The 21,097-nt window shown below is 52.8% G+C and overlaps 1 protein-coding gene across 12 annotated transcripts in view; it reads left to right on the top strand.

Annotated features, from left to right (window-relative positions):
* NIN (ninein) overlaps positions 1-21,097 on the top strand; it is a 60,074-nt gene that overhangs the window by 13,132 nt on the left and 25,845 nt on the right. For all 12 annotated transcript variants that reach the window (XM_032112071.1, XM_032112074.1, XM_032112073.1 and 9 more), the window contains exons 4-13: positions 6,253-6,416; positions 11,068-11,107; positions 12,383-12,570; positions 13,590-13,736; positions 14,676-14,843; positions 16,515-16,651; positions 17,750-17,890; positions 18,033-18,207; positions 18,787-18,897; positions 19,678-19,767. In XM_032112071.1, coding sequence (XP_031967962.1) covers positions 6,253-6,416; positions 11,068-11,107; positions 12,383-12,570; positions 13,590-13,736; positions 14,676-14,843; positions 16,515-16,651; positions 17,750-17,890; positions 18,033-18,207; positions 18,787-18,897; positions 19,678-19,767 — 1,361 coding nt within the window. The remainder of the gene's footprint in view (positions 1-6,252; positions 6,417-11,067; positions 11,108-12,382; positions 12,571-13,589; positions 13,737-14,675; positions 14,844-16,514; positions 16,652-17,749; positions 17,891-18,032; positions 18,208-18,786; positions 18,898-19,677; positions 19,768-21,097) is intronic.

Raw genomic sequence — 21,097 nt, 5'->3', positions numbered from 1 at the left:
ATGTGGCTTTTTAGGCTTTCCTTGGCAGGAAATACAGTTGCGGCTTCAATGTTTTCCCCCCTTCAGGGACTGGGAGCACTGGGAGCTGTGGTGAGGGCTGAGCCCCTGCAGCTCCAGCTGGTATCACACCTGTATGTAAATCCCTAATCCTGTCTTTGGAGCAGCAGGGGAGTGAAATCCCCCAAGGAGAAAACAGCTTACCAAAGGGGGGGGGAGAGAGGAGCTCCAGGTTTCCTCTCCTGGAGCATCCCACTCTCGGGAGAGCAGCCTGCCAGCAAAATTACAACTTTCCCCTTTAAATAGGCTGCAAAAACCACAGGGTTGAAGAGCTGTGATTGACGGATTATTTTTATTTTCCACCTCTCGTTTCCAAAGCTCTTAATGCTTCGAGAGGGGTGATGGCAGCTCTTGCACCCGGCATTCCTTAATGGAATTTCCAAGTGCAGGTCAGGGCGTGCTCAGGAGCTGGCACAGGGCAGGAGGCAACCCCAGCACCCTAGTGAGCCAGAACTAATCCAGCATTCTGCATTTATGGGGGAATCATATGGCTGAGAAGCTCCAGCTTGATTGAAATGTAAATAAATCTTCCAGAAACTGCTAAATTTGGGGTTATTGCAGGGGAAATTACAAGTGGAGCTGGAGAGCCCTCCTTGGGGACACGTTTGTCAGCTGGGGTTGGAGTGGCAGGAAATCAAAGGGCATGGGGTGCAGGTAGGGAGCCAGAGCCAGGCAGGCCTGGGAGGCATTTTATTTTTAATGCGTTTTGACAGGTTGGTTAACGCCAAAGTCTTTGCTTCTTTTAATTTAGATCAAACTGGAGATTTGGAGAACAAGCTGCTTTGTGCTGTTGGTGTCAAACTGTCAGGGAGTGTGGAAATGCTGGTGTTCCAGCCCGCCCCAGGCTTGGGACAAATTGAGTTAAGAGCTCTAAATCATATCATTTAAATGAAAATTTAATTTGGCGGGGGGGATTGGAGTGGGGGGAGATTTGCAGGCTGTTTGCTGCGTCTGGGGAGTTTGCTCTGGAAGGGAGAGGCTGTGTGCAGTGAAGCCGTGGTTTTATCCAGGGATTTGGGTGATGGGAAGGTCACTGGGGAGCACTGGAGGGCTCGGGGGTTTGGTCTGTGTGACATGGCCGAGGGGATCCCACATCCTTGTCCCCATGGATGCTCCCAGCTCAAGGAGCCAGGGGGTGACAGGAAGGACACAGAGTTGTTGGAGCGAGTCCAGAGGAGGCACAGAGGGATGGATGCAGCCCCTCTGCTGTGAGGAAAGGCTGAGAGAAGTGGGGTTGTTCAGGCTGGAGAAGAGAAGCTTACAGCCCCTTTCAGTACCTGTAGGCAGCCAAAAAGAAACATGGAAAGGGATTATTCACAAGAGCCTGGAGGGACAGGACAGGGAATGGCTTCCCACTGCCAGAGGGCAGGGATGGATGGGATATTGGGAAGGAATTCTGTGCTGTGAGGGTGGGCAGGCCCTGGCACAGGGTGCCCAGAGCAGCTGGGGCTGCCCCTGGATCCCTGGCAGTGCCCAAGGCCAGGCTGGACATTGGGGCTTGGAGCAGCCTGGGCTAGTGTAAGGTGTCCCTGCCCATGGCAGGGGTGGAAGGAGATGATTTTTAAGGTCCCTTCCACCCAAACTGGTCCTGTGACGGGGCTCTGGGGTCACAGCAGGACCCAGGGGCTGGGGACAAGGAACCAAAAGTGCTGCAGTTCCTGCAGAAGCAGCCGATGGGGTTTCCTCATTTCGGGAGGAAGCGGCAGCTGGGAGCAGCGCTCAGGCTTGCAGAGAGCAGCTGATATATTTATATATTTATATATTTATATATTTGTATATTTATATATTATTTTTTTCTTCTTGGCAAAGAGGCTAAATTCCCTTTGCAAAGGGAAGACTGGCAGGGAAGATGGTGCTGCAGGCGCTCTGCCTGGGGAGCAGCCCTGGAAACCAAGGCAGGCAGAGCTCCAGTGCTGCTGTCATCAGCTCTGTCCCCTCGAGGATGTCAGTGTGGGGACACAGACCCAGCTGTGAACCAGAGCATCAGCTGGCTGGGCAAAGCCTGGCTCTGCTGGGAAGAGGGATGGGGAGATTCCAGGAAAAGCAGAAAAAGGCTTGAATGGGGTTGAAAATAATCACCATTTTAGCTCTTGGGACCTGTGGGACCGGGCTGGGTGCTGCTGCCACCGCTGCTCTTTGTCCATGGGTCACTGCAGCAGTGAGGGGGCAGCTTGGGTACAGTAAAATAGATTTGAGAGTGGGGAAAGGAATGAAAACAAACCAGTTGTGTGGGTGATTGGGGGGGGGAAAAAATCAGGCTTTTTTCCTCCCCATTATAGCAAATAAAAAGTGCGTGGAAGCTGGGCTAGGGAGGGATTACCAGGGTGGAGTGCAGGATTACAGGAACACCCAGGAGAAATTAAAGAGCAGTTTGACGCCATCATCCCTATGGTCACGAGGGGGTTTGGGTTTTTTCCTTCCCGGTTTTTTCCTCCTCCTTTTGGAGGCAACACAAGTGCCCTCCCAAAAAGGAGCTGGTGGGGATGATACCCTTTGGAAGGGCCCCCATCTGTGGGGATGAAACCAGTGCCACGGCCCAGACAGGAGTGGTTGAGGCACAGACAATATTTTTGGGTCAAAACCCGTTGATTTTGGGTTGTGGTGACCCAGCCATAGCTCCTCTCTTCCTCCACTGCTGAACCTGAGTTACGAAATAGGGACTTGAAGGAGTTCAGACATACCTGCTGCCTCGGGGGATTAGGATTTAGCAGATCCTGGCTGCCCTGTGCTTTGCCCAGCAGCTGGAACATCCCTCCCTTCCAAATCTTAAGCAGCAGGGAAATTAATTTCACCTTTAAACGCCGGGATTGTGGGATGAGGGTCTTTGGGCTCTAAACCCCCTTTTGTCTGCGCTCCAGGGCTTTGATGCTGGGCCCAGGGAAGGGGAGCCTCCCCCTCCTCCCCATCTGAGGGCAGAACAGGATTTTGAAATGACTTATCTGGCGCAGAAAGGCAGAAAATCAAGTGTAAATCTCCAGCCATGGAGACGTTTCAGTGCTGGGATGGACGGGGGGAGCGAGAGAGGGAATTGATGGTTTCTGTCCGCGGCGCTTACATCAGAGAGGTCTCATGAAATGCAGGCTTGGGGGGGCTGTTTTATTTCAGGGGGCACTGTGAGGGCCACAAACCCTCTGGGCAGTGGGCAGGAAGGTGAGAGGCTTCTTCTCTCAGCCTCCTCCAGCCTGGGGGCAGTTCAGGGGGGAGATCAGACCCCAGTGTCCAATTAGGCACCAGCTCTGGAGTGTGGGTTTTACTAAGCCCACGCGTTGCTGAGGGCTGTAGGAAGCAGGGAGGGCTCAACCTATTTTATTTTTCTCTTCCCCCCCCCCCCCCCCCCCCCCCCCCCCCTTCTTGGTGATTTGTCAGCCACACAATAGTGGGGGTCTGAGCAGCAGCATCTCACCTTGGTCTTGCAGGGAGGAGTGGGTACCAGAGCATCCTCCCCTCTGTTCAGGGGGGATACTTGGCATTTTTGGGGATAAATAGCACACAGGGCTGTCTCATGGGCATCTGCCTCAGTGAAAGACTTGATTTTGACATCTTCCTGCTCCTCCTGTGCCTCTAAAAACACACGTGGGTTGAGCAGCTCTTTCCATCTGAGGTTGGACTTGATGACCTCGGAGGTCTTTTCCAGATTTAATGATTCTCTAATGCTTCCTCCTCAGTTTTTGGCTGGGAATGAGAACCTGTTCAGTTCAGCTCATCCTGCATTCAGGAAGCATGGCTGGCTGCTTTTTCATTTTGTGTGTGCTCAGCATTCCCTAAATACTGGGAATAGTGGGGACATCAAGGGCACCAGCTGCTGTGCTGGGGAGTTGGGTTGGGACAGCAGGAGATGGAGAGGCTTAGAGGATGCTGCAGGTGTGGGAGGTGTCTGTGTACACCTGGTTGAGAGGTGATGGTGCTGGAAAGGGGATGGATTTGTGCTTCCAGGGATGGGGCTGCAGGATGTGGTAAGGGAAGAGTGGTAACCCAGTGTTAACAAGAGCAGCCTGGCTCTGGAAATGAGATTTCAGGGTGCCTGAGCTGGGATCCCCTCAGCAGCTGGGCTCAGGCACAGCTGGTTTGGAAGTTGGAGCAAAGCAGGAGCAAACTTTGTTCTCCTCAAGCTGTGAAGGGTCACCTTTCCCTCCTGGGGATGTTCTCGAGCTTCACACATTTTTAATTACAAAAGGCAAACAAGCTCGCCTGTGGTGCTCAGAGCAAAGAGAAGAGAGAAATCAGCTGCCAGCCTGCAAATGCTTAAAACACAGAAGTGGGGAGGTGCTCCTGTTGTTCCCATTCCCGTGCTTGCAGGGGGCACAGCGTGAAGGCACTCGTGTTTCAGAGAGTCACAGAGCGCTTTGGGTTGGAAGGGACTTTGAAAACCATCTCATTCCAACCCCCTGCCATGAGCAGGGACACCTTCCACTAGACCACTGAATTTCCAGCTGCAGCAGTGGGTAAACACAGTCAGTGTGGAGGGGTTGGGAATGGGATTCTTCGGGAAATCCAGGAGGAAATTTAGCCGTAGCTTCACTATTGCTGAATTCCAGCTTCTTCCCCCTCCTCCATCTCTCCAAAGACAGATGGGCACGGAGGTACAGCTCTGTCTTAGGAATAATAAAAATGATTCCTGAAGAAAAACAAAGCTCCCAACCCTCTCTTGTGCGGGAGGGAGTAAAATAACTGGGTGAATGAGTAGCCACAAATATTAGCATTTCAGAGAGAGCTGCTGGATGGAGATTGTTCACCACCGGGCAGGCTTTAATAGGAGTGATAAGGTTTGCTTTTGTTCTGGGGCTCTTCCTTAATCAGCCTGTCTCCTCCTGATTTTTCTATCGGCGCACTCCATCGCCCAACTTTCATGTGCTGAGTCCCAGCTGCAGCAAATCTTGTTAAAATGGCCTTGTTCAAACACGGGTGCTGGGTTGGTTCCCTAGAGCTGCACCGCGGCTGGATGGAGTGCGGGGCTGCAGGAATCAAAGCGCTCCTCGGCCTGTGTATTTTATAATTCATTGCATAGCTAAGTTGTGGAATATTTTTCCCCCTCTAACAAGCTCGAAGCCTTTTCTTCCCATATCTAAAGGAATATTATCCGAGGAGGCATTTGGGTAGGGGGGTTTGGAGACCCGCTGCTTTCCGTGTGTCCTTTGTCAATGGTGGAGCAGCTTCCCTGTGCCTTATTAGTATTGTGCTCTTGCATTTCTTTTATATCAGAGCCCTCTGCAAATAAAATTTTCAAAAGCTGCTGCTCTTGCCACTGCAAGTGGCGGAAAATAAAAGATGATGGAGTCCTGGGGGGGTTTCGGCAGTCAGGTTAGCAAACACTGAAACAAAGCGTGGCACGGAGCCTTCCCCTAATTGAATCCCTGGTTAATTTGGTCCTTCGTTTAATTTGCCCCCTGCTCCAGACGTCAGAGGATTCTCACTGAAAACAGCCCAAAACGTGCTTATTTATTTTTTTGTTTTGATCCTCGCCTGCGAGTGCTCCCGGATAATTCAGTCTCCAAAGGCAGGAGCTTGCTGCGGGAAGCTGGAGCCGGGGAATGTGGAGCCCCTGTAATTAGATGATGACTCCAAAGGGTTATTTAGATCTTGCAGTTGGCTTTGGCTGCTCAGCACAGGCTGGGACCTGCCCCACCATCGCCCAGATCAGCTGCTCCTGTCGGCCCTCCTCCAGACTTGCCCAATTTTTTTCCACTTGCCCGGTTGTTTGGGCATTTTTAATGGAGCTGAAATTCAAATCCACGGAAAGCAGCGGCGGCCGCCCAGGTGTCTGCGGGATCTGGAGACTTGAGCTGCCTCAGTGTAACTCTGTCCCTAATTAAACCTGCCTGGTGCTGCTAATGCAGATTAGTGCAAGGAGGAGAGGCCTAATGGACTTTCCATCCAAGGCTCCTGGCAAGGTTCAGGGGTTTTACCCCCCCCCCCCATCCTGTTAACTTGATCTGGGAAGTGAGGAAAGGTGAGGAAGAGGAAGGACAAGCTCTGGTTCCACTTTGTGACAGCTTTTGTTGGCAGGGAGCAGAACCAATTCGAACCCATCGGACCCAAAGCCCTGGTGAGGGTGGTGACGATCCATGGAGCAGCCGCTGGCGCTTGCCCACCGGGAACGGTGGTGGCAATCGGGTGCTCAGAATTCCGCCCAACAAACCAGCCCCGAGAGAGCTCCAAAATCACATTCCTGATGTGTTTTGTGCTCGGATTCCCCAGATTCCTCCCCAGAAGCACAACCCAAGTACATCAAAGGTGGCAAACGCTACGGGCGCCGTTCCCTGCCGGAGTTCCAGGAGTCGGGGGAGGACTTTGCCGAGGTGACGGTCATCGAGCCGCTGAGCGAGGAAGCGCATCCCGCACACATCGCCTCCAGCCAGGAGGTGAGCAGGGAGGGGATGGGTGTTGGGCTGGCCTTGTCACCTCTGGACACATGGCTGATCCCCACATCCAAAGGGGGTTGGGATGTCCCAGTAAAGGCACTGGCCACCCTCTTTGCCTGTCCCTAAGGATTAGCCATGCCAGGCAACGTCTCCCTTGCTCCGTGTGCCGTGGGAAGTCGGGAAGAAGCCAGGGGTGACTTGCTCCTGGCGCCGCTGGCTCCTGGCTGGAGCGTGGGCCAGCAATTAAGCGAGGGCTGAGCCACTGCCTCCGTGGCTAACGAGGTGTGGGCGGGGAGCAGACGGAGCATGTCCACATCCATTAGGGCAGCTGCCAAAATCCGGCTGTGGCTCCAGCAGAAGGGATGGGGAAAAGGAGTGGTGGGCAGCAGAGCCCACAGCCTGCAGCTGCTCTGGGACAGAGGCATCTAATTGCTCAAAAAATCCATATTCCTGGTTTTGTGCTCCAGATTTGTGGCTCTCTTTGTGCCAGTGCTTTCAATCCCAGAATCTCCTCTTGCTTCCCCAGACAGGAAAGCCAAAGGAGCCGAGTGGTTGGGGTTGGTGCTGTGTGTTAGTGTACGGCCACAGCGGCTTTTCCCTGGAGCTGGGCTGCTTCCAGCCTGCCCTGCTGTGCCAAGTATTGTTGATTCAGGAGCATGTGGTGGGATTTTTTCCGCTGGGAGGGAGAAGCATTGCTGCCTTCTCCCTGCTCTGTCTCCTGGCTTCACTTGGAGTTGGGAGCCTCTGCAGCCACATTTGCAGGGGGACACCCAACCCTGTGTGGAAAAGCAAGGGAGGAATTTCCAATTTCTGTGATTTCAGTATTGTTCCTGAGCTTAAAAATGATAAAAAAAACCCCAAACCAACACCTCAAAGAAAAGCTTTTCCACCACACCCAGCTGCTTTTCCCTACTCCCGGTGGCCTTTGCTCACCGCCACAGGGATGCTCATCCATCTCCTGGTGTTGGCCACATGGGCTGCCCTGACCTTGGAATCGATGTTAATCCGCCCACGCTCCCCAGGGAAGTGATGTCCTTGGTGGAAGAGGCTACTCTAATCTTACCCCTCAGTTTTAGCTGTCACGGAGGTGTAAAGGGTAGTCTATTAACAAGGTCAGTTAATTAACCCAGCTGGTGTGCAACCAGGCTGTGCCGTGGGGGCTGGATCAGTCTCCTGCTGGGAATGCTCCTTTTGGGCTGGTGGGATGGTTAATTCCCTTGCAACTGGAGCAAAAAACAGGCTCAGCTTGTGAAATCCCTACTTTATCAGCACTGCTGTCTCGTTCCCTAAAGTAGATCCTCTTGGTATGCATGGAAATGCTGGAAGCTGCTGAGGGGTCCCAGGGGAGTGTTGGAGGCTCCTGATGCACTGGCTCCTTGGGATTTGGCCCAGGGAGCAGCATTTGCCCGGTTCTCTCCTGTTGTGTGTACAAACACGCCGCTGCTGCCAGCGTTCCGCAAGCCTGCCCCCGGCCCGGGCTGTCCCTGGCCTGGGAACTGGGACAGGGTGCCTTAATTGGTGCTTGCTCCCAAGCAGTGCCAATTAAAAGGGCTCAGGCTCTGTCTGAGAGGTTTCCTTCCCTCCCTCCCCTCGTAAACATCAGAGGAGAGGCTGGGAGGCTGCTCTGGGCTCGACTGCCCAGGGAGGCTCCCTGACCTCCATCCCCAGGGATTTTTTCAGGTGCTGTTGGATAAAGTAATGAGCAGCTGGGTCTGGGTTTGGCACTGACCCTGCTGTGAGTACAGGGGTGGTGGTAGGATCCTGAGGATCCCTCTGGCCTGCAGGAGCTGGATGCTGGCTGTGCTGCCTTCCAAACCTCACCATGGAGCACCTGTCACCTCTCCTTCCCCAGCTCCTGGCTCTGCTCTGGGAAAGGTCCCTCCTACTTGCAGGTTCATGCAATCCCAGAATGGCTTGGGTTGGAAAGCACCCTAAAACCCATTTCATTCCAGCCTTCTGCCATGGGCAGGGACACTTTCCATTAGTCCAGGTTGCTCCAAGCCCTATCCAACCTGGCCTTGAGTTTGTAGACTCTGCTGGCACATCCCAGTTCTGTCTCTTCAGTGCCTGCTGGAGCCTCTTGCTCCCATCCTCTGTGCATTTGCTTCTGCACAGAGTTGTTTCCAGCATGGCCTGGCCTTGGAGCAAAACATTCTGGGAGCCTCAGGTTGAAATTCCTGGGGTTTGGGTCCTCAATGTGAGACTCCCAAAGTGGGACTGCCCTGGAAAGACGGGATTTGTGGATAACAGCTCAGGATAGAGGCTGCCTCCAGAAAAGGTGCGTTTCTGGTGTGGCTGGTGCTTTGGAGCTGAAGGCACCTGGCAAAGCAAGGTGTGGAGATTTGACAGCTTTTTTGGGGTCTCTGCTCGGGCTGCTCAGCCCAGGGAGCTGCTGTGTGGATCTGGGAAGAGCGGGGCCCACCAGCACTCAGGGCGTGCGGAGCAGCGCGGGCTCGGTGTGCGCTCCTGATCATCATCTTAATTAGCAATATATTCTGGGGGAGAACAAAGGTCTGTCTGGCTGGAGCAGATGGCAGGGGGGAGAGGTGGCTGCTGCCTTGTTCTGGGCAGAGCAAACGGCACAGGCTGCAGATGCTCGCCCGGCCCCGCGCCGCAGCATTCAAAGCCACGGCCATCTGCTCCCCGGGCCGGCCGAGCACGCGCCTCCCGAAGGATAACGCATTCCTGGGATCCCCGTGTGTGTGACCCGTGGCCAGCTGTAGCACTGCCGGGGCGGGGGGACAATGAGTGCCTGACATCGGGATGTCCACCTCCCCCCATGCCTGCCCCGGCCCCTCTTTGTCCCCTCGCTGGCGGTGGCCGACCCCGAGCCCCCCGCGCACAAAGGGACCCCCGAGCCCTGCACAGGGAGGGAGGGAGGGAGGTCACACGAGCGCCCTGGGGTCGCTGTCAGGGGTTTGCCAGCCCACAGCCCCCTGGCTTTGTTCTTTCTTCAGGTTGTTGGTGTTTATGGGGTTGTTGTGGTTTCATAGAATCCCAGAATGGTTTGGGTTGGAAAGGAGCTTAAAGCTCATCCCATTCCACCCCCTGTCATGGGCTGGGACACCTTCCACTAGCCCAGGGTGCTCCAAGCCCTGTTCAGCCTGGCTTTGAACACTTCCAGGAATGGGACAGCAGCAGCTTGTCTGGTTTTGCTGCAAGTCCTTGAAGTGAGGGGGTTCTGGTGCTGAATTAATCTGATTCTATATAAAAGTATTGATGTTGCATATGCAAAAAGACTTGGACGCAGAGGATCTGCCTCCTGAGCATCACTGCCCGGTTCCCCTCAGTGTCCCAGCTGTCTTAGGTGAGGATGAGGATGGGTGGGATCTCTGGGACTCAAGCAGACCCTCTCTCTGCACAAAGTTTTCTGCATTTTCAGATGGAAATTTCACAGAATCCCAGAACGGTTTGGGTTGGAAGGGACCTTAAAGTCCATCTCGTTCCACCCCCTGCCATGGGCAGGGACACCTTCCACTGTCCCAGGCTGCTCCAAGCCCTGTCCAGCCTGGCCTTGGGCACTTCCAGGGATCCAGGGGCAGCCCCAGCTTCTCTGGGCACCCTGTGCCGGTGTTTTGCCATCCTCCTTTTAAAGAACTTGCAGGGATGGGATTTGATGGCACCTGTTGCCTCAGCTCCTGCTTTCCGTCCCTCAGGGGATGTTGCGATGCTGCGGCAGCAAAGGGCCCTTGCCTGGTCCGGCAGCTGAAACGGGAACAGCAGCAGAGCTAAAAAAAGTCCAGTGACCTAATCCAGTTTCCATGGCAACGTTGCAGATTAATGGCTTTTAGCTGTAATCTGAATGAGACGTATTGAACTTTTCTGTGATGATTTAGAGCCTCTTTATGTCCTGGGTGACTTTGACTCCAAATCCATCAGTCACGTGCAGGCAGAAGTATCCACTTGTACCGCTGCAGAGGCAACATCTGCCACTGCTAAAGCAGAAGTTAATGTTGGGGAGCATCACGTGGGAGTAAATACCCTGGGCTGGTACAACGTGTAGTACATGAGGAAATCACCTTAAATGCTGTACTTTTGCTCCTGGTGCTGCCTGAGCTGATGGGATGCTGCCAGAGGGAGCGGGATGGTTTAAGACCACCAAAGAGTGGGTTTTTTCCCCTCTGTTAAGCTCAGTAAAGAGCTTGTTGACAGCATAGCTCTCTCCTGTTACAGAGCTGCAGTTAGTGGAGGACTTCTGGATTTGGCTTGGCTGAATATGGGGCAAAATAGGGGCAAATAAGGTTCTGGAAGGAAAGGATAACCCAGCTCTGTGCAGCCCATGATCTTCCCTGCATCCCCATCCCCTCGACCATCAATACCTCAAAGAAAAGCAGCATGGTTTGCTTGGAAGGGAAATCCTCTGCCTCCCTCCCCAGCACCCTGCCAGGCTCTGATCTGTTCCCTCTCCTGGGTCATTTGTGGGGCTTTGGGCATCTCTGTGGTTTCTCCCCACCGGAGAGCCACACGTGCCAGAACAAGGCAGGATCAAAGAGCCCTGGATTCCCAGCCCAGCCTGCAGGGAACAGGGAGATGAAAGCCCAGCGGCATTGCTGGAGCCCTGCAGCTCCTTGGATGCTGATCCCAGAGTCCCTTTCATTCCGGGGATGTCTTGCAGTAGTAATAACTCGGGAACCTTTTGTTTTCTCCCCAGCACTGGAAGACGCGAGGCAGCGAGGAGTACGAGGCCGAGGGTAAGAGCAAAGAGCAGCACCTGGATGTGCTTGTTCTCATTTCAGCTCTGAAGAGGGATCAGAGGAGCACGTGGAGAGGGTCTCTGGGTGTGTGGAGCATCCCAGCCCGGCTGGTGCAGAGCTCAGCAAGCTGGGGCATCCCCCTAAGCTGGGGATGAAAGCTGACGCAGGGCGCATCTTGTGCCGCACCCCCTCTGCCCTCTTCATCCTGCTGTGGGTGTTCCTGGTCTCCCTGACCTCTGTCCTGGTTCCTACTCCTGCCCCGGGGGGCTCTGGCTGTAGTGGAGCCCGGTGGGCACTAGATGTCAGCAGGGACCAGTCATTAAATGTTCCCTAATTGTCACGGAGCTATAAAGTCATGGAATGGTTTGGAAGGGACTGTAAAGCCCATCCAGTGCCACCTCCTGCCATGGGCAGGGACACCTTCCACTATCCCAGGAAGTGGATAGGAAGTGCTCCAAGCCCTGTCCAACCTGGTGTTGGACACTTCCAGGGATGGGAAATTTCTCTGGACACCCTGTGCCAGCGTTTTACCATCTTCATCACAAATAACTTCCTTTTAATTAGGTCAGCACCTCTTCCATATTTCAGCTGCTCTCTAACCCCTTTCCCATCCAAAGGGGACAACTTTTTTCTCCTAAAGCTGCTTTTCCAGCCCCAGGAGGTGTCTTTGCAGCTCCCTTGATCCCATAACTGCCCAGGGTAGCAGGGTCCTTTTTCCATCTCTGCTGGTGGCTGAGGCAGCAGAGCTGCCCTTCCCTGGCCACCAGCCCATGTTGACCATTGGACTCCTCCACATTCCCAAAGATCCTCCTGGCCACGGTCCCAGCTGGTCACTCTGCACCTGGTCAGGCACTGGGAGTCCCCATCCCTGGAGGGATTAAAAGCCGTGTGGATGTGGCACTTGGGGATGTGGGTCAATACTGACCTTGGCCATGCTGGGGAGCAGTTGGACTCAACGGTCTTAGAGGGCTTTTCCAACCTCAACAATTCCATGATTCTGTGGACGCGAGGCTCCTTCCCCTGGGGTGGCACGTGTGAGTGGAATGCTGAGCAGAGCCTCCCGGTAGAGTCCGATACTGCTGGGACCAGTATCCATATCCTAAAATCCAAAGTGTGCTCTGAGTAGGATGAGCTCAGACAAATGATCCTTTGGGATCTGCAGAGCCAGGAAGGAGCTCTGCCCATCACAGCAGCAGGTCCCCAGTGGGGTGCAGAGCCCCCAGGTGTTTTGGTGACCACTCCAGACCCCAGAGCAATCTCCTCCATTTCCAGGACAGCTGCGCTTCTGGAACCCCGATGACCTGAACGCCTCCCCTGGTGCCTCACCGAGCCCAGACTGGATCGAGGAGAAACTTCAGGAGGTCTGTGAGCACCTGGGGATCACCAGGGATGGCCACCTGAACAGGAAGAAGCTGGTTTCCATCTGTGAGCAGTACGGGCTGCACGCAGCGGCCGGGGAGGTGAGCGACCACATACGGACCCGTGCCACCACTGCCCCTACCTGGGCCCCCCAAAATCCCTCCTGGGATTCACCACGAGCACAGGTGGCTACTTGGAGAGGAGTTTCCAGCTCCAGCTCCTGGTTTTCCAGCAAGGTTTTTGGTGCCAAACCATCAGGCTGCTGTAGGAGAAGGCAGCTGCTAGCTCGAACCGTGGCGTGCGTGTCTCCTCATGCCATCACAGAGTGAGCTGGAGTTTAAAAACATGGCTGAGATTCCAAGCATTTCTCCTTAATCCTAGGAATTTTCTAGCTGGACAGCAAATATGGGTTAAATATTCATAGGTGGTTGCTTTTGACTTTGTGAAGGCCTGTGGGCTCTTTCTGTCCTGCAGCAAGAGCCCACGACAAAATGAAATCTTTATCAAAAAAAAAAAAAAAAGGCTCTTTTCAACTTAGGATTTAGTTTTATTAAAAAAGTCAGATTTTTTGCATCTTAAGATAACGTGCTTGTAATAATTTCCTCCACAGAGCATGTTTCTGAGCAGGTATTCCTTTGCAGCATCCACAATGGAATGTTTTCAGGGTATTAAGGCAGAAAATGGAAAAGATAAACTGTAGACAAAGAAATAATCTGAACATCTCCAGTCCTGCTTTTGAGAAAGCAGCGTGGCCCGAAGCATAAAATGGATTTATGATAACCTTGCAGTGTCTTAGGGGGTTTTTTTGCCTGGTCACTTCGAGCTGCTCAGGGTTTGGCATCTGTCTCAGTACCTTGAGCTGAATTCCTGAGGTCACCCTGTCTCGGGAGCAGAATGAAATGAGGGTTTTTTCATGCTGCCTCATTAAACAGCGGCTCCAAGATGACCAGGAGCTTTTTTTCATGGTGCCTGCAATTTTCCATATGGAGAACATGGAAATGGGTTAGGCTGAGGTACCAGGTAACTCTTGCTTTGCTCTTTTTTGGAGCCTTGGGAATAGGATGTTTTCTCTGTGCTAGATTTTTTTTTGGCCTTTTACACCATTTCTGTCTCCTTGCAGGTGCTGGAAGAGGTGCTCCATAACCTGGAGCAAGATGGGACCATGAGCATCGAGGACTTCTTTTATGGCCTGTTTAGAAATGGGAAATCTCTGACACCTTCAGCATCTACTCCGTACCGGCAGCTGAAACGGCACCTGTCCATGCAGGTGAGACAGTGAGAGGTGAATCCTGGGGTCAGAGGAGCAGGAGAATTCCTGAACAGTTCCCACCCAGCCTGTCTCCTCCTCTTCCTCAGCATTTGTCCCTGGAGGGGTGGCTGTGAGGGCTTCCCTACCCCGTGGAGGTGGTGGCAGTGAGCTGCCCACGCTGCTCCAAAAGCAGATTTCAAATTCCCTCTCAGGAAAAGCTCATTTGGGGGAGATAAAACAGAAAACACCCTCATGGTAAAGGGGACGTGGCTCCCCTTTGAAGTTTTGTGGCTCGGAGAGGGCTCTGGCAGCCTGTGGAGTGCAGTATGGAAATGGTAGAGACTTGCAGAGTTCCAGAGTGGCTTGGGTTGGAAGGGACCTTAAAGCTCATCCCATTCCATCCCCTGCCATGGGCAGAGACACCTTCTGCTATCCCAGGTTGTTCCAAGGTCCATCCAGCCTGGCCTTGGACACTTCCAGGATGGGGCATCCAGTATAAACTGGGGGCAGGGGGAAGCACTGCCTGGGATAGGCTGTGGACATGCAGGTCCCACATCTCTACTCCAATTACTGCTTTTTTTCTGAGAGAGAATTTGAAATCTGCTCCCTGTCTTTGCCTGGAAGCTGAGGGCTGTACCCAGAGCACATCTGCAAATGCTCCCTGCAGCTCTTTTAGGGAAGGTGACACTCCAAACCAAAAATGAGCAGTGGAAAACCCTTCTGGAGCATTGAGGCCAGCTCTGAAACTGCTCCTCCTCGGATTCATTTGCAGTCCCGAGGGCCTGGTTGTGCCCCGGTGCTGTGAGGTCAGCAGCGGCGCTCCCGCCGGGTTTTGGCTTGGCAGCGAGGAAAAGCAGAGCTTAATTCTTAATCTCTGGAGCAGTGCAAGGGAAATTCCATTGATAAGCCCTTCTGGGCACTGCCTTTGCCCCGTCACACCCTCATCCTCTCTCACAGTCCTTCGACGAGAGCGGGAGACGCACCACCACCCCCTCGGCCATGCCCAGCACCATCGGCTTCTCCCTCTTCTCCAGCCTGGATGATGGGATGGGCTACGGCTGCGTGGAGGGGGTCCTGGACTGCTGGCACCAGGAGGGCATAGAGAACAGCCAGGAGATCCTGAAGGTAACCCCCAGCTCCATCTCACCCGTGGTTATGTGTATTTTTTTCTCCCTGTGTCAGCAGCTGAGTTATTTTTTCCTTTCCAAAATCCCTGGGTTTACTCCTTTTAAAACTTCCACGGGGAAGCTGTGGCTGCTCAATCCCTGGAAGTGTTCAAGGCCAGGTTGGAAGGGGCTTGGAGCAACCTGGGACAGTGGAAGGCGTCCCTGCCCGTGGCAGGAGGTGGAACTGGATGATGATTAAGATCTGTTCCAACCCAAACCATTCTATAATTCTATAAAAATTCCCAGTGCTAGAGACAAGAGTTCTGGGAGTTTTCCAGTCATTTCCTTTATGGTACATCCCAGAGAACAAGAAGCTAATGATAAAAATACAATGGGCTTTCCAGCGTAGCCTGAAGAAGTCACCTGTATTTGTTAGGAAGCAATTTAATTCCTCTCCCTCCCTGAATAGCTGTGCCTGCAAACCTCTCAGCACTGGGGTGACCCGAATTATTGCTCGTGCTGAGGTGGAGAACAGCACTTGAAACCCTGCCCAGTCCTCAGTGTTCCATTAGACAGAGCAGAAGGGTGATGGGGGTGAAATTGGGTACCTGAGTAATTCCATCCCTGTCCATCTCGTTAGAAGCTGTGGAGGGGAGAAGAAAATTTCATGTGACCATCCCTGGATTGCCAACAATGTGGACTGTGGTTCTCCTGGCTTTTAAATAGCCACGTGGAAAGTGAACATCCGGGCTGTAATAACCTCTGCCATTGCTCAGGATTTAAAACCCACTCATAACCTCACACAATTTGAGAAGGTGGGACCACCTTCACCAGATTTGTGTGTCCACCTTCACCTTGTTGCTTTCCACTGGAAAATTCCTTTGTACTGGTGTCACTGGAGTGGTTTCTCCAGTGTCTGCAGTGTTTCAGCCCCACCACAGGGGCTTTACTTTGTGCTCCTGCAGGGTTGGGTTGAATCATGGAATCATTTAGGTTGGAAAAGACCTCTAAGATTGAGTCCAGCTGTCAGCTTAGACCTTGTTCACCACTAAACCCCGTCCCCAAGTGCCACGTCCATGTGGGTTTTGAACACTTCCCGTGAAAGAAAATGCCTTTCTTCAAGGCTTGGAGCAACCTGGAATAGTGGAAGGTGTCCCTGCCCATGGCAGGGGGGGAACTGGATGGGCTTTAAGGTTCTTTCCAACCCAAACCATCCTGGGATTCTGTGAAATTCCAAGCACTTGCTGATGATAACTTGCCTTCTAAGAGGTGGGATCCTCACCATCAATCGAACCCTTCCTGCAGAGCTGCTTCTGTGTTGCCTCTGCTGCCAGAGCTGGTGTTGTTTACACGAACATCCCCAGCCACCTCCTGGCAGCAGCTGGTCCATGCAAAGTCCAGTGTCGTTAGATCCTGCAGGGAATTACTGCATTTCATCAGGCCTGGGCTTAATTTCCTGCTGGTCTTGCAGCACAACCAGGACACTTCCCATCCCCACAGCTGGCAGCAGCTCTGTGTTGTAGGGAGGTGGCAGAGATGTCTGGTTTATTGCCCCCGGGGCGTTTGTGACAGATTAATTAGCGAGCAAAGATCTCTTCTGAGCCTCGTTTCATCCTGTCAATCCCTGCACAAATGTCTCCAGGCTGCTGCAGGAAGCTCGTTCCGCTCTAAGGACCCGTTGTTTCCACAGGCTCTGGACTTCAGCTTGGATGGGAAGGTGAACCTGACGGAGCTGACGCTGGCGCTGGAGAATGAGCTCTTAATCACCAAGAATGGAGTCCACCAGGCAGCCCTGGCGAGCTTCAAAACAGAGATCAGGCACTTGATGTGAGTCTCAGGGATTACTGGATGTGCTGCTTCCCTCTGTGCCTTGCCAAGCAGGGGCTGAGGGAGCAGCTGATGGATGGATGGTGGTGCTCCGAGGGGCGCTGGGGTGGCACCGGAAGGCTCAGGTCTCTGATGGAGTGCTCAGAAACTTCCAGCTGTCTTGTTTTGCCTGGGAAAAGCACTCAACCCTCCAAGGATTGCAGAAAAATGTAGTTGAAGAACAAAAAAATGGAAGCAGCAGGCTGTTCCCAGTCTGGGGATGGTCTGGGAGTGGTCACTGCTGGCTGCAGTGGTCATTGATGGCCAAGGAATGCACAGCTTGAGGCAGAGGCTGGTGGAGTTTATCAGTACCTTAAATCCAGACTGATTTGGGGCATTACAGAGGTTTTGCCATGTGATAGATGTGGAGGTGAGGTACAAACCCACCGTAAATCCCAAGGTTTTTCCTTTCAAAGTCAGCACAGCTTGGCCTTGTGCTGGACTTGCCATGCAGGTTTCCCTGTTGAAAAAGAAGGCTCCAGGGAGAGCTCAGAGCCCCTTGCAGGGCCTAAAGGGGCTCCAGGAGAGCTGGAGAGGGACTGGGGACAAGAGATAGAGGGACAGGACCCAGGGAATGGCTTCCCACTGCCAGAGGGCAGGGCTGGATGTGAGATTGGGAAGGAATTGTTCCCTGGGTGGGTGGGGAGGCCCTGGCACAGGGTGCCCAGAGCAGCTGTGGCTGCCCCTGGATCCCTGTGAGCGTCCAAGGCCAGGTTGGACATTGGGGCTTGGAGCAGTCTGGGATAGTGGGAGGTGTCCCTGCCCATGGCAGAGGCTGGAACAGGACAGTCTTGAAGGTCCCTTCCAACCCAAACCATTTCAGGATTTGAACTGGGAGCTGGACCACAGCTGAGGGTCTCAAGTGTTGAGGTCTCAGGATCTTGTGGGGATACCAAGACATGTCCAGAGCTGTTTGGGTACAGGTTCAAAGCCAGTGACTAAATGCGGTTGATGAGACCCATGGTTGTCTTTCCAAGCTTCTTCTCTTGACATTTCAAATACCCTTTCTGGGGGCGCAGTGTGGGCCGACCTAATGCAGACTAGCTCTGCTCTGCCTAGGGAGAGGTTTGACCAAGTGGCCAGGGAGAAGGAGAAGCTGCGGTCGGACCTGGAGAAAGCAGAGAAGCTGAAATCCCTGATGGCCTCGGAGGTGGACGATCACCACGCCGCCATCGAGCGCCGCAACGAGTACAACCTCAGGTAGGGCATCCCAAATCATCCCTCCCTCCTTGGTATCACTTTCCTGGCATTGCAGGGCCTTGGTGACCACCCAGCCTCACCCCAGCAGCGTTTGCCACCTGCTTCCTCTAACGAGCCCCTCTCCCCTCCGGTGCCTCGGCAGGAAGCTGGACGAGGAGTACAAGGAGAGAATCGCCGCTCTGAAGAACGAGCTCCGCAGAGAGCGGGAGCAAATCCTGCAGCAGGCCAACAAACAGAGGCTGGAGATGGAGCAGGAGATTGAAAAGCTGAAGACGGATGAGAACTACATCCGGGACCGCCTGGCCCTGTCCCTGAAGGTAACAGGGACTAAACACAGCTGGGATTCCCCCCAAAAAGCAGGGATACCCTGGGAGGGGGAGTGACTCTTGCAGAGTAGTCCTTGTTGAGAGCGTGAGTTTTGGGCTGTGTTTAGCTGGCCAAAAGTCATTCAACCAGCAAGATAGAGGCGTGTCCATGAGAATTGGTGTTGGGGGCACCTCGATGGGTTGTTCTGTAGATTCCTAATCTCCACTTCAAATCTCTGCTGCCATCAAGTGCAGAGCGTGCGTGTGCACAGCTCTCAGATGAGCTGTCCAGCCAGGAGACAAAACATCTTGATCAAGTTTAAAATACTGGTTTAAAAACAAATAAACAAAATAACCACGTAAAGCAAACTTGCTATTATGCCTTTTGATAACTTCTCTAAATTCCAGTGCTCACACTGGGCCGTGGCAGGCGTGGGTTGTGTGTGGATGGATTCATAACTCCAGTCATCACCTGAAGCTTGGAATAATGCCATGCTCCGACTTGATTGGGATTACCCTTATTTCAACACATGCTGATTTTTTTCCTCCTCCAAGTGCTGAGGCTGTTGTGGGGCTTTTTGTTTGGTCCAGGAGAACAGCCGCCTGGAAAACGAGCTGTTGGAAACAGGAGAAAAACTGGCCGAGTGTGAAAGTCTGGCAAGCAAACTGCAGAGGAACTTGGAAAATGTCCTGGCTGAGAAGGTAAATCCTCCTTTTCCCTGTGGGGCTTGCAGAATTAAATCTCTTTCAAGTTGCTGCACTCAAGCTGCCAGTTTAACTGATATCCAGAGGCTTTTGGGGTCCCTATCCAGATTGTCCATGCTCAGCCTGCCTTGGTGACATGGACTGCCTTGCAGCTGAGGAAAATAAAGATATTCCACTTTAGCTGTGATTTTATTCTAATTAAAGCAGGGAGCCTTAGAGTGAAGCAATCATCCTGCAGATCTGCAGGAATTTTTTTTTTCCCCCCAGCACAGAGTTTTGGATAGGCCCAACTTGCAGGTCCTTTCCAGGGAAGATGATGCAGGAGGAGTGAGGTTTTACATGGCATCTCTGCTGGAATTAGGTGAAAATCGAGGTGAACAGCTGATCATGGCGGTATTACACTGAACTTTTCAGGATATCAGCTTCTCCAAAGATGTTTGAGTTTGTGCATCCACAGCCTGAGGTTCATATATTGGGATTTCTAGCCTTCTTTAAAGCTTGGGATTATTTGTCACACTGAGATGTGCAAATGCTAAGGTAGAAAGCTGTGATCTGGAATCAGTGAGCATGAGAGCTGTGCTAGATGGCAGACGATGCTTTTTGGGAAATTACTCATTCCCTGCTAGGAGGAAAGTGGAGTTTCTTTGTTTAAAATAAAAGTCCAGAGTGGAGAGAGGGTGCAGGCTGCAGGACTGCTGGGAATGGCATCTGTGCTGTACTGAGCAGGGCTGTTGGGTGGACCAGTGGATAACTGGATATTCCATTCCTATGTTCCAGTTTGGTGACCTGGATCCCACCAGTGCAGAGTTTTTCCTGCAGGAGGAGAGACTGGCCCAGATGAGGAGCGAGTACGAGCAGCAGTGCAGGGTAAGTGGAGCTGAGACCTGGCTCCTGTGTCCACCAGGAACGTCATGAAACCTTTCAGGTTGGAAAATCCCTCTCAGACTGAGTCCAACTGCTCCCCCAGCACTGCCAAGCCCAGCACTAACCATGTCCCCAAGTGCCACATCCTCACTGCAAACAGCAGCACAAGGGGTGTTGGAAAGCTCTTCCCACAGAGGCAACTGGCTGAGCTAAGAGGATGAGGTGCCCCCAGGGTGGGCTGGGAGAGGCTCCATGGAGCCCTGTGAATTCAGAGTTGCAGGAACTTAGAGGAGAGAAGTAAGATACATCCATGTTTTACTGGTTTTCAGACCAGAAATATTTTTTTAAAATAACCCTGAGAATTGAAAATTTGCTTTCTCCTCCTCAAATCTTGTATGGTTGAAGCACTTTAAGATGAGCCTGCAGGTTATCTATTTACACATCTGCTTTCTGATGCCTGCGGTGGTACCAGAGAAGCTGTGGCTGCCCCTGGATCCCTGGAAGTGTCCAAGGCTGGGTTGGATGGGGCTTGGAGCAGCCTGGGATAATGGAAGGTGTCCCTGCCCATGAGAAGAGGGTGGAACTAGATGGGCTTTAAGGTCCCTTCCAACCCAAACTGGTTTGTGATTCTGTGATCTGCTCTGCAGGATCCTTTCCATTCAATAAAGGGCTGCCTTTGCAAAAGGCTGTTGGATTGGAAACAGCGTGGAAGCTGCAGTTTAAAAGCAGAAATTGTCTAGAAATAGGCATTGAATTGATACAGCTCGATAGGCAGCTGCTTTTTCTATTTTTGAGGATGGGAGATATAAATCAGTGCCCAAGGTTCACTTCCTGGGCCTTTCAGACCTGCAGGATTCTGTGTTTGCACACTCAGGGAGTTGTTTTCCTCAATAACTGCTGTTCCTGGAACGGGGTGCAGGGCACTTGGCACAAACCCTGGCGAGGTTCCGCTGGCGGGCGGAAGGACCAGATGGTAAATGCAGTAACGAGGGGATCTCTTTCCTAATTTGATCTTTTGCTTCTGGTTTGATTTTTCAAGTGGATGGTATTTGAGGAGGCATTTCCCAACTGTTTGAAAATGTTTGAAAAGCTGCTTTTTAATAAAAGGTCACAGGAAGAAGGAATGAAGGGAAAGGTCCTGGAGCGTGTTATGCCTTCACCGTTGAGAGTTTGGTATTGGAGAATCATCAGAGAATCCCAGAATGGTTTGGGTTGGAAGGGACCTTAAAAACCTTCTTCCACCTCTTGCCATGGGCAGGGACACCTTCCACTATCCCAGGCTGCTCCAACCCCTGTCCAACCTGGCCTTGGACACTGCCAGGGATCCAGGGGC

This window comes from Corvus moneduloides, chromosome 6 (genome assembly GCF_009650955.1).
Source record: "Corvus moneduloides isolate bCorMon1 chromosome 6, bCorMon1.pri, whole genome shotgun sequence".
NCBI lineage: Eukaryota > Metazoa > Chordata > Aves > Passeriformes > Corvidae > Corvus > Corvus moneduloides.
Note: the sequence above shows the minus strand (reverse complement) of the source record. Positions and strands in the feature narration are given on the sequence as shown.